The 14,241-nt window shown below is 33.6% G+C and overlaps 1 protein-coding gene and 1 long non-coding RNA gene across 2 annotated transcripts in view; one reads left to right on the top strand and one right to left on the bottom strand.

Annotated features, from left to right (window-relative positions):
• LOC145725098 (neural cell adhesion molecule 2-like) overlaps positions 1-6,153 on the bottom strand; it is a 416,642-nt gene extending 410,489 nt beyond the window's left edge. The window contains exon 1 of the mRNA XM_081973698.1: positions 5,781-6,153. Coding sequence (XP_081829824.1) covers positions 5,781-5,862 — 82 coding nt within the window. The 5' untranslated portion in view covers positions 5,863-6,153. The remainder of the gene's footprint in view (positions 1-5,780) is intronic.
• LOC145725108 (uncharacterized) overlaps positions 1-14,241 on the top strand; it is a 150,293-nt gene that overhangs the window by 61,386 nt on the left and 74,666 nt on the right. The window lies entirely within an intron of this gene.

The following is a 14,241-nucleotide window of genomic DNA, read 5'->3' as shown; positions in this document are numbered from 1 at the left end:
TTATGCATGAAAATTAGGGCAGATACTATATCGTATATGTATATTATTGTCACTACAAGACTCTACCATCAACTACCCAGTTTCCTTGTCATAGGCAAGAATTTAATTTAAAAGTTTCGAAGGTCCCCCAGCATTGATTCCATCTGTGGCGTCCATATAAACAACACGACGCGAAACCCTAGCGTCCCTATATTTTCGTTGATTTTCAGGAAATCCTCCACCAAACTGGACATTTCATAGATAAACCGATAGCACGGCATTGTAATGGTACATAACTGTCAGTTCTCCTTTTTTGTCATGTCTCCTCCATCCGTTTAACTCGATAGGCACGTCTTGGTATTGGCAATTTGTTTTTTGATTTCGCTGCTTTAACCCTTTAAGACCCTCCGGTTAATCCATTGCTGGCGAAACCGAAATCCGATCTAATCGGACCGTCATTACCACAATTTCGATTTCCAATTTATAACTTGAGAAAATGAATTATATAGGCGACGAGCTTTTCTGGTCATATCATGCATTACCAATTAGGTGGGGATGCGAATGAGGAATCGAGGGGGGTCAACTTTAATTTCGGGGCGCTGCCGGATCGTAATTAATTCGGCTTTAAGAGGATTCTGGGACTAAGCATAACGCGCTTTCCCCGATGTATTAATCATTTTGTCAAGACAATTAATTACCTTGTTATCTGGGAAGGCGTGAGCGCAAAGTGTGGCGAAATAAAGGTCCGATGATGGAAGTTTGGTGCCGGTCCGCGATTTTAAAATTGGAATTTTGTGAGGTCGAATTAATTCCATTGAAATTTGAAAACTCTTTTCTATTAAATTTTTTTTCGAAATGTACTGATTGGTTTGCTAATTATAACTAAGAAAATTACATGGCACTTGAAGCACTAAAAAGACTAGGATTTTATGTATTTTGTAAACGATTTAATGTAACTACTAAGAGAAACTGCTGAGAATCATTTCAGGTTTTTAAAATCAGCGTTAAGTGGCGTAACCGTAATAGAAAAGTCATTAAAAAATTAATGATTTTTATTGAATCACCTATACAGGCTGTACCAAATACTTGTGTAGATATAGGGTTGGCAGTAGAAGAAAAAAAAAACAGAGGCTAAATTGAGGCAAAATTTGTCAATTTGTAAATAATGACGTTATTGACTTGAAATTTGGTTTTGTTTTTATTATTTCCGGAAAAATTTGATAATAATCGATACATTTTAACACCCAACACGACGTTTGATATGTTTTCCAAGTAACGTTTCAATTATGATTATATTACTTGATTGAAGAGAAGTTGATGAAAGCTACACAGAATTTGCAATAATTTGTATTCTCTTTAGTTAAAAAAATTGTGAATAAAAAATATTAGGTATGCTGCTAATTGAAGCTTGCTGAAGTTGACATTTTAAAAAGCAAAATGAAATAATTTATGTTATCCCCATAATTGAACTTTATTATTAAATTTATCTTAAATATTCAAGAATTTATAAAGATTTAAGATCAATATTTTTGAAGGTAAATATTATAGTTAATGGCTTCGTTGTTGCTTCACATCAGTTTATATAAATCTGCACTTTATTTATGAAAAGTCAGCAAACTGTACTCAACCCACATGTGCAATAAATCAAGTCAAAAACATAACTGTATGTATCTACAAAACCCAAACTTATATTAGGTACTCAAAATCGTAAAATTATGAAAATATCCAGAGATTATACTTTATTGGTCCATTTATGTTTTACTGCTTCAACTTTTATCCTTTTTTCTCAATGACATTGAATATCTGATGACCTAATTTCAGGACATGGAAATAAAAACTTTAAGGCAATTTGCCTAAAGAGTAAGAAAACGCATAAAATCCCATATCAACATAAAAATAAAGAGGTATTTTCTTCTATATTTCAGATAATCTTGAAGCAAACAACTTCTGTAAGCTGAGCTGTACGATTTTTTATTTTGAGTTATAATACTAACAAAAATTAATCTAATGTTAAAATTTTAGTAAGTGTTTAAACTTTAATGTACTAAATTTAGTTAATTCCTACATTTTTAACAACAGTTTCACTTTGATCGAATTTCTAAAGTAAGTACAAGATACTTATTAATCAATAATACCAGTTTAGTGCCATTCAATAAACAACAAAATAATACATCAACAAACACAGAAATTTCTACTAAAGTGCTGGTTTCAATTATTTTAAACCGCCGGAAAGTATTCAGTTCCGATAAAAAGCATTATAACCTGTATAAAACGAACCACTTCAGTTTTGTTTGACCTGACAGCGACAAAAAAGCATTCATCGAATGAAACATTGAAAACGACCCTCCAAATTTTATAAATATTCGATACGAATTAAATTGTTGAAATCATCCACTATTGTCTTGTTTTTTTGATGCTAAACAATATGTTCAAAACCAAACTGCATGCAGCTAGTTTTTGCCAAAAATTGTATAGATTATAATATTATAGTGCACCTTTACTACTGTGTTTTTAGTTATAGAACAGTATGGGTTACACTGGCTCAGAATGACACAAATTTGCTTAAATAATACAGATTTGTTTAACTCAATGCGAAAACTTACTTTTTACTGGACAACACGTAATATTCATAAGTTGTGCGAATATGATGCACAAATGTTTAAACATATCAAAGAAAAGACAACTTTTCTATGATATGTTATTGGTTTAAATTTAGTCATGGTGCCTTGTAGGCTGAAGAAACAAAATCGATAATGTATATTTTGGCAAAAGGCCCTACTTAGTGGCTCCATTCATCATTTCCACGGTTCATTGTATCTACTGTTCTTTAGTTTTAGAGGTGTCGTTTATTACCGGTTGGATAATCGCACTTTCTGCGTATTTTGTTCTTGGTAAACCCTTAGGCAATATGTGGGTTTGTCCCTTCTCAACTTTGGGTGTGAAGATGTAAAATTAATGTACACCGTATTAATTTGCTCTCGTTACTATAAAATAACATATTTTCACAAGTTTTGTGCAATAATGATATGTATTTATCGTAAAATGCATTATAATTTAGTAGTAAGTAATTTAATAATCTAGCAGCACAATTATCTATATTTCAGAGGAACTTATTTAAAGGTATTTTTTTGTACTTGTGACGTGTACATTCATTCCAATGTACCTAAATGACAAAATTAGAAAATAAATTTTTCATCTTTGCGAATCATAACCATTATTTGCTAGTTGAAGAACATACTCAACAACATACTAAAGTGTTCTTGTTGTGATGTTGATTTATCGATACATGCAATAATTATCTGTTATCAGATTTTTTTTTTAATCTTGACTTTAACTTGTTCAGTAGGTACTTGGACACGCGACTGTTTTGATAAAGAAATACACTACAATTTTAGAAAAGAAGAATTCAATTTTAATAATCAAAGTATTTTTGTCCAGCTTTTTGGTCAAATATCTTTCTCTAGATCCTGCAGATCTTTATAAGGAACTAAAACCTAGAACTTGGCTATTCCTTAAAAAGAAAAAAAAATATTTAATTATTGTGAAGTTAGATTTTCTTTTTACACTTTTACACTTTTTACACTTTTTACACTTAAATATTTTCTACAAAAAGGTCTATAAAATATAAAAATCACATCTACACTCTGATTCTTGAAAGTTGACCATCACGCGACCAAAGAAACTTGTGAACTTAGGCGCATTCTTTTCATGACTAATGTCAAAATGTTAGTTGTCAGGTTGTCAAATACCACTACTGTTATATAAATTGTCTTTGTTACGCGTTTGTCAACTTTTGAGAATCGGACTGTATGTTAATTTGTATTGAAAACTTCATTTCTCAAAACTATAAACAGATCCATAATTACTGGATTAACAGCAAACTATGCTGTTTGACTTAATATTAATTTTATTAATGATTTAGATGAATTTAGTTGATATTAAATTTATTACTCAGAGTTGTCGTTAAGTCATTTTTTTGAATTAGGATAATTTTACTATGATTTTATTAATTGTAAAATATTTAAAAAGCCAAGTATTAGACTAAATTTTAAAAATACTTAACTTTAGTAATTCAAATATATTTGCTTGTTTCCTTTTTGATAATTATTGATCGTTAGGAGACTATGCTTAATTTAGGTTGAATTTAAATAAAATTCGTTTTCTAATCTGAATTACTTTACAGTAGTATGAAATAAACATGGGAATTATTACTATTGAATCCAGTCCTGGCTGAATTTGTATAAGATAAGTGAATATAGTAATAAAGATCATTGTGAGAATCACAAATTTAATTGGAATAACAATTATAGTAATTAACACTGGAAGGGAAAAAAGATTTTCTTCATGTGAGGCATAAATTAAATATCACTTTCTATAACTTTATCAATGTGTTTTTAGTGTTTATATACTCGTACATTGAAGTGCATAATTTATTAGCCACCTAAATAAATATTAATGTATTATAAAATTCAGTTGTTGGGAAAATTCAGTTACTAGATAAATATTGCATTATCATTTGCACTGTTTAATTTGTTTTAATAAGTCATAGTTTTGGTTGAAAAATGTATATTTATCTGGAATGCATACTGTTATAATACCTATATCTCAACATCATAAATGGTTCTATAATTATTACTACTCTATTTATTAATAGCAAACTATGTGGTTTAACTTGAATATTGAACGTTTTATATGGGTTTAATTGATATTAATTTTAAGTAATTTTCAGAGTGGTTAAGTCAATTTTTTTATTAGAATGAGTAGAGTATGTTCCAATTAAATCAACCTATAATATATTAAAAATTACAAATTCTTGATTAAATTTAAAAAGAACTTTACTTAAATTAATAATTTTTTGGAAACACAATCACTTTCCCAAAGATTATTATTATGCTTTTAATGTTTATAAACATTGTAGTGCATAATTTATTAGCGACCAAAATAAATAGTTTTATAATATTTGGTTGCTGGGAAAATTTAGTTACTGGCTAAATATTACGTTATTATTTGCACTGTTTAATTTGGTTGAAAAAGTTATGGTTTTGGCAGAAAAATTTATATTCAGTTGGGATGCATATTGTTGCAATACCAATAAATACTATATGGGTTTGTGTGGCTATTCAAAAAATAAAGAATTAAAAAATATTGAATAATAGTGATACTTGAATGCTTCTTTATACTTAAATAAATATTTATATCTTCATTTGTATTAGAAATTATATTACTCAAAACCATTAAGGGACCACCCATAATTACTGAAAACAGCAAACCATGCTGTTTAATTAAGCTTAAAAAGTATTTAACTTCAGTTAAAAAAAGTGTTTTTTTTTTCTTTGATGATTAGAAGACTGTGGTTAGGAAAGGTTGGATTTAAATAAAATTTGTTTGCTAATCTTAGTACTCTAAAATAAAACTGAATTATTGAGATTGACCTGAATCCTAGCTGAATCTGGTTCAGATGATTAAATTAAACATAATTAAAGAGATCATTGTAAAAATCAAAATTTATTTGGAATATTAATTGTAGTAATTTTAATACTGGGAAGCAAAAGAAAATTTTATTTACGTAAAACGTAAATAAAATGTCACTTTCTAAAAGATTATTATCGTGTTTTTAATGTTTATATACACTTTAGCGCATAATTTATTAGTAATGCAAATATATATTTAAATTTTATAATAGTCGGTTGCTAGGAACATTGTTACTAAATAAATATTGCATTAACATTAGCACTGTTTAATTTGTTTTAATAATCATGGTTTTTTGTAATTTTTTTAGAGAATTGGAATACATATTGTACCTTCTTTTTTGGAAGCATTTACTCCAATCCCCACCAAAACCGCGTAGCAAGATACTGTAAGGAACATTGTACCACTCATCATTTTCCAGCACTAACAGCACTAGTTCACATCACTGTCACACCAAATCTAAGACACACGCATAACCGCAGTGGCAGCAGGTTCAGAATCTCAAAAACCGCAAAAGATTGTCCCTGTTCGTGGGACACAAATCACCGGGACCCAGGACGTTATCCCTTCGTTAACTCCTCGAAACCGCTATGCAACAACCGCACGAAAATTTTCGCGGTTTTCTCGTATAATCGATCCGAAACGTCAACGCCGTGAAGTTGATTGCGGCACCATTGCGCCCCTAAGACTGGCGATGTTTCAACCCCAAAACCGGCGAAGCTCTTGTGCGCATGAACATCTGCCCTTCGCGAATACCTGTAGGACAATGGGATTTACCGAAAACACTGCGATACGGTTTTTGTTTTCGTTCTGCCGGAATCTTTGCTTTCTGCTGCTTCTGGAATTTGCAAACTCGCTTAAGATGCCAGACGGTTCGTTTTCAATTATAGGGAATGTCTTTCCCTGTTCCGGTTTCAATCTCGGTGTTTTGTTCCGTATGCGTCGGACGTCGTCTTCGTGGTGGGACACTTCATTAGTGTATTGCAGGAGAACTGGTGAACGAGGGTCGCTCCAGGTCTTGCAGCATTTTTATATGGAAAGTCGCTGCCTTGAATTCTAAACGGAATTTTGAGCTCTTTGTGAAGTGGATTATTTGCGTTAAAAGCTTTTTACCAAATTCGGGAAATTCAGGACTAATGCACAAAAACAAAACCACCTTCAAAATAGGCCTTCATTTACAATTTTTGTATCTCACATACAGTCGGATATGAGGTTTCAAAAACGTAATTTATTTCCACCGTCAATTCCACAATGTGATAAAAATCAACATAAGATTATTGTAAAATTCCAAGTTCCTGTCCTTTGTAAAAGACCAAATTCAGATAAAATACTCTTTATTATGCAGGTGTGCGTCGCCAAAATATAGGGAAGGATGCTCACACAAATCCTTCAAACATTAACTTGTAGATTTGAAGCCTTGTAGCTGCCGGGGTGACAATGCACTGCGGCCTTGAGGCCTATTGTACCCCCCGTTACTAGGATCTGAGCTGAGGCCAATCTCATCACAGTTCCTCCTCTAACTTCAAGGCATTAATAAAGGTCATCAGCTGAGTCGGTTTTAGAGAAGAAATCTCCCCATCATTAATGATGCTGCTACCAAACAAGTTGGTCCTTATGTTTGAGACTGCATCAGATTCACACAGCAGGTGTTCAGGAGTTTCTTTCTCATCCCCACAGAATCTGCAGTCTCCGTGATTTCTTAGGCCTACTAATAAAATTGGATTTTCTATAACAAATGCTTCAGCTAACAAGTCCAATACTGCAAACATCAGTTCAAATTCATCCCAAAATTGCACAAACATACTATTGACATCAAATACACCAGGTTTTTTACTTTTAATTTTTTTCATAATGCTAATGCTAATAATAGTTAATACTGTAAATAATAAATAGAGAACAAAAATGTTGACAAGTGTTTTTAATAATTACAGACGTAGAAAAAATATCGTATATAACTCGCACAGAATGCTTATTTCCTCTACTCATACGATTTACTGTACTCGTAGGAAATAAGTATCATTCCATGCTTGTAATATAATATACTATTATTAATGATACTACTTGTGTGATTTTTTGAATAATTTATATCGCCCAGTGATAATGCAGTATTTAGACTTATCTCACTTTAGATTTCAGCACTTAGAATGACGGTTCAAGAACTTGTTCACACGACTTGGAGTAATAAAAGTGCATGAAACTCGAGTTTAGGACGTGACATCTTAAACAAGTTGGTTTTATAGATAACTGACGTCAAATAACTTACAAGATTAGCACCGGATTTCAAAGATCTACTTGTCTAAATATTAAAAACTACTACACTACCAGCTTATTCAGTCTAAAAATGATTGTGGCTGCACGTGAACTATTATTGTAATATAAACAATGCAGACATTTGACGTAATTTTTAACCTGACAAATTTGATTTTAGCTTGTTCCCTTTAGGGCACTAAATTTTATTGAAATCAACAGAGCGTGCCGTAAATATCTATTAAAAAACCGACTAAATCCACCCCGACCGATAACGAAGGGAAATTTTCAATTCGGCGTCATTCGATGGCCGGTTTTGTTGTTTCCATTTTCACGGTTGAGAAAATCTATCGGACACTATTTTACTTTTATCGTTCAACATTTCGATTCACTAATGAGTCTTTTATTTTCCAGGTGATAGAAGTTCAATAGATAAATCGTTAGAATTGCTCATCTAACGCAATCCGAGTGTTGGTCTGTAGCCACAAATCGATCAAGATACGTCAAGTTACAAACAGATATGTTCACAAGTTTACATGATTAGAATTGTAAGGATAAGTCAATTTTATACACGTTAAGGTTTATCCCACTTATAGTTATCAAATGATAATATATAAAAATCGCAGGAAAAATACATATTCTTCTAAGCAGTACGGTACTAATTTTCTTTGTAATTATATTTTCCTTTTAAATAATTGACAATATGAAAAGGTATACAGTTCTAAAAATTTCAAAATTATACATAATAATCTAGTGGTAGTAAGAAGGAAGAAATATAAATCAATAGGCTAGACAAACTTTGCAAGTGACATGTGTCAGTCTGCCAAAACGAATGTGGTGTCATTTGACAGTTGCTCACATGACCCCTTCATCAGATAGACTGACTAATATCTTGTGACTAACTGTTCAATTAAGTCACATCGGCTTCGGCAGTTGTGTCACTTACGAAGTTTGTTGCCATCTTTGTCGGGTCCAAGTTGAAAACTATCAGGGAGATGAAAGGTGGTAGTTGGTTGTCAAGTGAGTAGCCAAGTGAGAAGTCAATATTTTAATTCTATACCAGGTGTCCAAGAGCACCCTGGACATAGGAGATTAACATGGGAAAACGGTTTTGATTTTTTTGCGCCTGTATGGTTGATTTGATTGAAAAATCGTATTAATGAAAGTTGTAGTACCTGTCACGGACCAGTTTTCTGTATTTTTTTCAGATCTCTAACTTGAGCCCTTTCGTCGTAAAACACGAACAAAAATGAGAAAATTTAAACTTTTTACCTGCACTGTATAACCAACAACCTCGACAACCGCTTATACAGTGCAGGTAAAAAGTTTAAATTTTCTCATTTTTGTTCGTGTTTTACGACGAAAGGGCTCAAGTTAGAGATCTGAAAAAAATAAAGAAAATTAGTCTGCGAAAGGTACTACAACTTTCATTAATACGATTTTTCAATCAAATCAACCGTACAGGCGCAAAAAAATCAAAACCATTTTCCCATGTTAATCTCCTATGTCCAGGGTGCTCTTGGACACCTGGTATATTTTCTTCTGTTTGCGGTTACTAAAATTCTGCAAGACGATATTCTGCGACCACTTCTTGAAGGCCAGCTGGAACTGCTACGCTATTTCAAAGAGACTCATAATAAAACTCGATTAAAAGTTACCTTACACGATTTTGCTACACGCCTTGGTACGTTCACGTATGATGGCGATGCTGATCTCACATTTGAGAAGTTGTGTCAACGTCACCTAATGACTTTTAAGGAAGCTAAATCGACGCTCTTTCCCACACAACTCGTAGAACTTGTGCTTAACGCCTTGGATGATCACGAATTTAACCAGCTACTTTGCCACATATCTCCAAAAGATTCATCTGAATTGGTTTTTGACAACCTGTTTGATGAAATTAAGGATTTGTTCTCACACTCGAAGACGCTCTTCCAATGACGTTATGAAGCTCTGACGTGTAAGGCCACAAAACAAGAATATTGACGCTGTTCTGGATGAAGCTAATCTCCGTGGTGATCTATTTGAATTTGACAAGTTGGCGCTGAAGAAGTTGAAATTATCAGTTTCAGTTCAATATATAAATGTCTTATCTCTCTGTCTCTTTCCATCATTCTCAAAGAAAGTGATTTCGCCGATATGAAAACGATCCGGTAGTTGGGTCGCCCAAATGCTGAAAAGCTCACCAACGTTCGAGTAGGATCTTCATCCACTTCTGCACCTATTGTAGATTTCATGTCATTCAACGCCCGACAAGGAAGTTTCAGCCAACAGAAGGGAGGAAGAAGATCAACACTGGTCTAGACAAAAAGTCAGTTCGAATTTTCAGACCCGTACAAGCAACTTCCGCTAGACAAGTCATCCCGTGTGTACACGACCATCACAACACTTATCGATGGTTGTTCGAATACAACCGTCTCGTCTTCGGTCTGAAAATAGCACTAGCAACTTTCCAGCAATCGATTGAAACATGTTTATCTGGTCTGATGGGGTGATTGTCTTTTTTGACGATATTTTGGTTATGGGTTCTGATAGACAAGATTATAACAAAAAGCTACACCAAGTCCTAAGACGTTTACATGATTGGGGATTCCGCCTGAATTTTGACTCATGCAAATTCGACGTTCCTGAAGTCAAATACCTAGGTATCGTCGTCCGAAGGATCAGAAGGATGTTCGTACCCTTCTCGAATTCATTAACTACTACGGAAAGTTTGTTCAGCATCTACATCGAGTCAAGGGATCGTTAGAATGTTTTCTGCGGAAAAATGTTCCGTTCAATTGGACGTGGAAAGAAGAGGAATTGTTCAATGTTGTCAAAGACACTCTTCGTGAGAGTTTTCTTCTGGCTTATCACGATTCAGGCTTCACAACAACAGTGTCTCTATCATATTCTCAAAGGAACTACAGACAAATTGAGAAGGAAGCTTTTGCTATTGTCATAGCTGTAGAACAATTTCATAAGTAAAGCTGGGGACGTTATTTCATTTTGCAGACCCGTCCTCTGCTTGCACTGTTTAATTTCTCGAAACCAAAAGACTCAGCGAAAGAACAGCAGCTTGTCTTTGCAGATGGGCCATCCGCCTCATTGGCTACCTTTGACATAAAGTATGTCAAGACAGATGTGTTTGATCAAGCTGACGCTCTGTCTCGACTGATCAATAAGGTCCGAAAAAGCTCACTTGATCGAAAAACAGATACGGACATCGCAACAGTAGGTACGTCGATCAGGAGTTCAGAGACATCATCATGATGAAATCAACATCACCAAAACCATCCAGGAAATCACTGTATATAGAACTTGGCTCGTGCCATTTCTTCTGGCCAGCCTTGTGGGACCATATTGAACGGAAGGTCATGAAGTGTCACAAATGTGCTCAAAACACAGCGAAACCGGTCAAGGAACCCCTTAACCCTGGCCCTGCCGCGCAAAAGCTTTGGTCACGCATATACATATTTTTTGGTAAACCGGTGAAACAAAACTGTTTCCTTGTTTCTGCTGCCAGTTTCAGCAGCACATAGATGCAGCGTAAATAAACACAGCGATCGCTGGAAGTACGGTCAGATATCTACGTACCGTCTTTCGACACTTTGGTGCACCGAATACTATCGTTTCGGACAACGGACCTCAATTCATTTCTTCAGGCGTTGTCCAACTTTGTTCGAAATTTAATATGGTCCTTCGATCTCCACCCAAGATGCCTCAGTGCAACGAGTGTAACTAGCCTAACAGCCTGGATATGGCTATAGCTTCATATAACTATACTCCACATGAAGAATTGGACAAACTAACTGTAGCAAAACTTTTCTTCGGACGCGAAATACGAACGCCGCTAGTGACTGATGATTTTGATGAAGTCGTACAACAAATAGTGTAAGCATCACGAACAGTAACAGCTTTACTGGTCTTAGGCAAATTGGAGGCTGAGCGAAGCGAAAACTGTCATCGATCAGTAAAGCTTATTTACTGTTGTTCTTGATACTTAATATACTATTATTCAACTTATCGATAAATTAAGGCTGTTAAAATAAATGATTGCGTATTTTGCATTGTATTTCAAATTTATACTTAAATTTATTTCTATTCGAACCGTATTTTTTCGCAATTTATTCCAATAATCGATTAAAAAGAGTCAAAGCCAGCTTTATTGTATACAGTGATTACAATTGAGTTTGTAATTTTCCTTTCATTTGCAATCGAGTTTGTTAAATTAAAAACATTACTTTATAATTTCGATCTGAAGTGCAGCTTTCATGCGTCTTTAGATTAAAAAATTGCCTGCAAATTAGTTCATAATTAATGAACAGTTAAACCGATTTGTGACAAACACGCTTTGGAATAAACTCACCCATAGACTACCATTTACCGCCAGATAATCCATTTATTACAATATCAATTAACTTCCTTTGAAACAGTTTTTTATGCTCTATAGCAGGCTATTAATATCAACTAACAATAACGATAAATCGTAATTAAAAACTAGAAAATTGCAACTCAAAACGTCATTAATATGAAATAATACAAACCTTTTGGAATTTAATCGAGAATTACATTCTGCACAAGCTGCAAAAATCCCCCCCGCATAAAATTATTAGTATGTCCGAACCCGTAGGCGTAATATAAAATAAAGTCCCGTGTGGGACATGGTGCCACAATTTTATGCAAAATTGTACGCAAATAACTGTATTGCAACGCCGTATGGCTCTTTGTTAATGGAACTGGAATGCCTGTTTCGGGCGAGATAATTTCGTTATGAATTATTATTTAAGCGTCCAGCGTTCCCCTAAAATACTATTTTGTCGCAAATTTATTTTATTCGAACATCGTAAAAAGTGTCGGCCCTTAAAATAGATTTTTTTTTCAGCGCGGACACGTCCATTCTATGTTTGTTAGGATTGGGTGAAAATAAACTCTTTGAGCCTCAAACGAATTGGAAAAAGTTAGTCGTTTTCCACCCTAGTTGATCCAAATTACTGGTAACTCAGGAGTTTAGTACTTCGATTAATTAAAACTGAACAACTTTTGTACGAAACGAATAGGCTGGCTTAGGATATTTCGAAGTTTTAATCAATAGTCCTGTTATGCTGATGAGGCTTGCATTGGGCGGCTATTTACTTTATTGATTACTGCGTCCCAGTTTAGACAAAAAAAAATTCTTTAACACGTAAATCCTTTGCACACCATTTTACTCGAATTTTACAGTCAAAGGTAGGTACTAATTTAATAAAGAATGAGAGTTTTTAAACTTAAGATTTTAATATTTTTCAAATTTAGATCCAGTTATTTTTGTAAATAAAATATTTGCAATAAGTCAATTTACTTAGTTATTATGATTACGTTTAGTCGACGAAATCGAGGAGTTTCACACTGTGATCCAAATTAGAAACGTAGACAAATTTCTGAAAGTAATAGACTTCCTGATTAAAGAATTCGTTGAAAATAAATGCAAAATTAGGCATTACAAATTTATATGCGCATGCGATATTCATTGCATTATTTTACTCGGATTTCCAAATTTGAATAACCTAATATTTTCTCTGCGTAAATGTCCTTGTTGCCATGATAAAATGATGATAAAACAGTGTTAGTACGGAACTTTTATTCGTTTTTAGGTTCATTAACAGTCAGATTAAACTTAAATGTAGTTGTCGAATGTCAAATATCAAAGGGGGTTCATATCAATTCATATCTGATGCGTTGTTACGCAATGTCATTCTGTATTGTTACCTCGATAACCATTAACACACCACTATTCAAAAATTCTCTTGGATCTTCCTAACAAAGTATTTTTTTTAAATCACTTTGATAATAATTTAACTAAATAAAGTGCCATTAATAACAGACTACTGGCAGTAAAAATAAATCACCATCTTGTAAGTAAAAATTCTTGACTACTTTTTAAATTGCGTTAATAATGTTGCAACGACGCTCAAATGGATTGTTGCAGTGTTGCAGTAATTCCCAGTAAGCAGGATTATATTTTCACGCTGTCGGCAGTTCAGGCTGTCCTGTTTCGCCATTAAATTTAATTAAATAAACGAACTAAGGGTTTTAATTTTATTAAGGATTTTCAGTCGCCAGCTTTGTTGTACCTACCGAAACAAACACAGTTCCTAAAAACGCCTAAACTCGACCGTGTGAATCGTGCGCGCTGCAGTTTATTAATCTACTCGATGAATAAATATTAATGAATTGGATACTTACAGGTAGTAATAATAAAGTTATAATGGATGGTAAAGGAGCGACCTTAATGACGTTAATGTGCTAACAAATGGCTTCTATTACTTTGAAATTTGGGACATGAATAAACTTCAAAGTTAATTTATTAGAATACTATAGTAGTTTTGAAAGATTATTCCACTCAGCCATGGTAACGTTATAGAAAACCGGTACTAATAAACGGGAATTCTATAATTTTAGAAAAAATTACAGCGAATATTTCCCTCATGTGTTAAATGTCCCATATGAGCAGTGCATTTTCACCAGAATGACAGCGATAATTGCATTCTAAAGTGATAATTGCATTTCGATAATTGCACTGTACGT

Source organism: Ips typographus, linkage group LG2 (genome assembly GCF_016097725.1).
Source record: "Ips typographus isolate SLU linkage group LG2, UJ_Ityp_2.0, whole genome shotgun sequence".
Taxonomy (NCBI): domain Eukaryota; kingdom Metazoa; phylum Arthropoda; class Insecta; order Coleoptera; family Curculionidae; genus Ips; species Ips typographus.
This window is presented reverse-complemented; position numbering and strand designations above follow the sequence as displayed.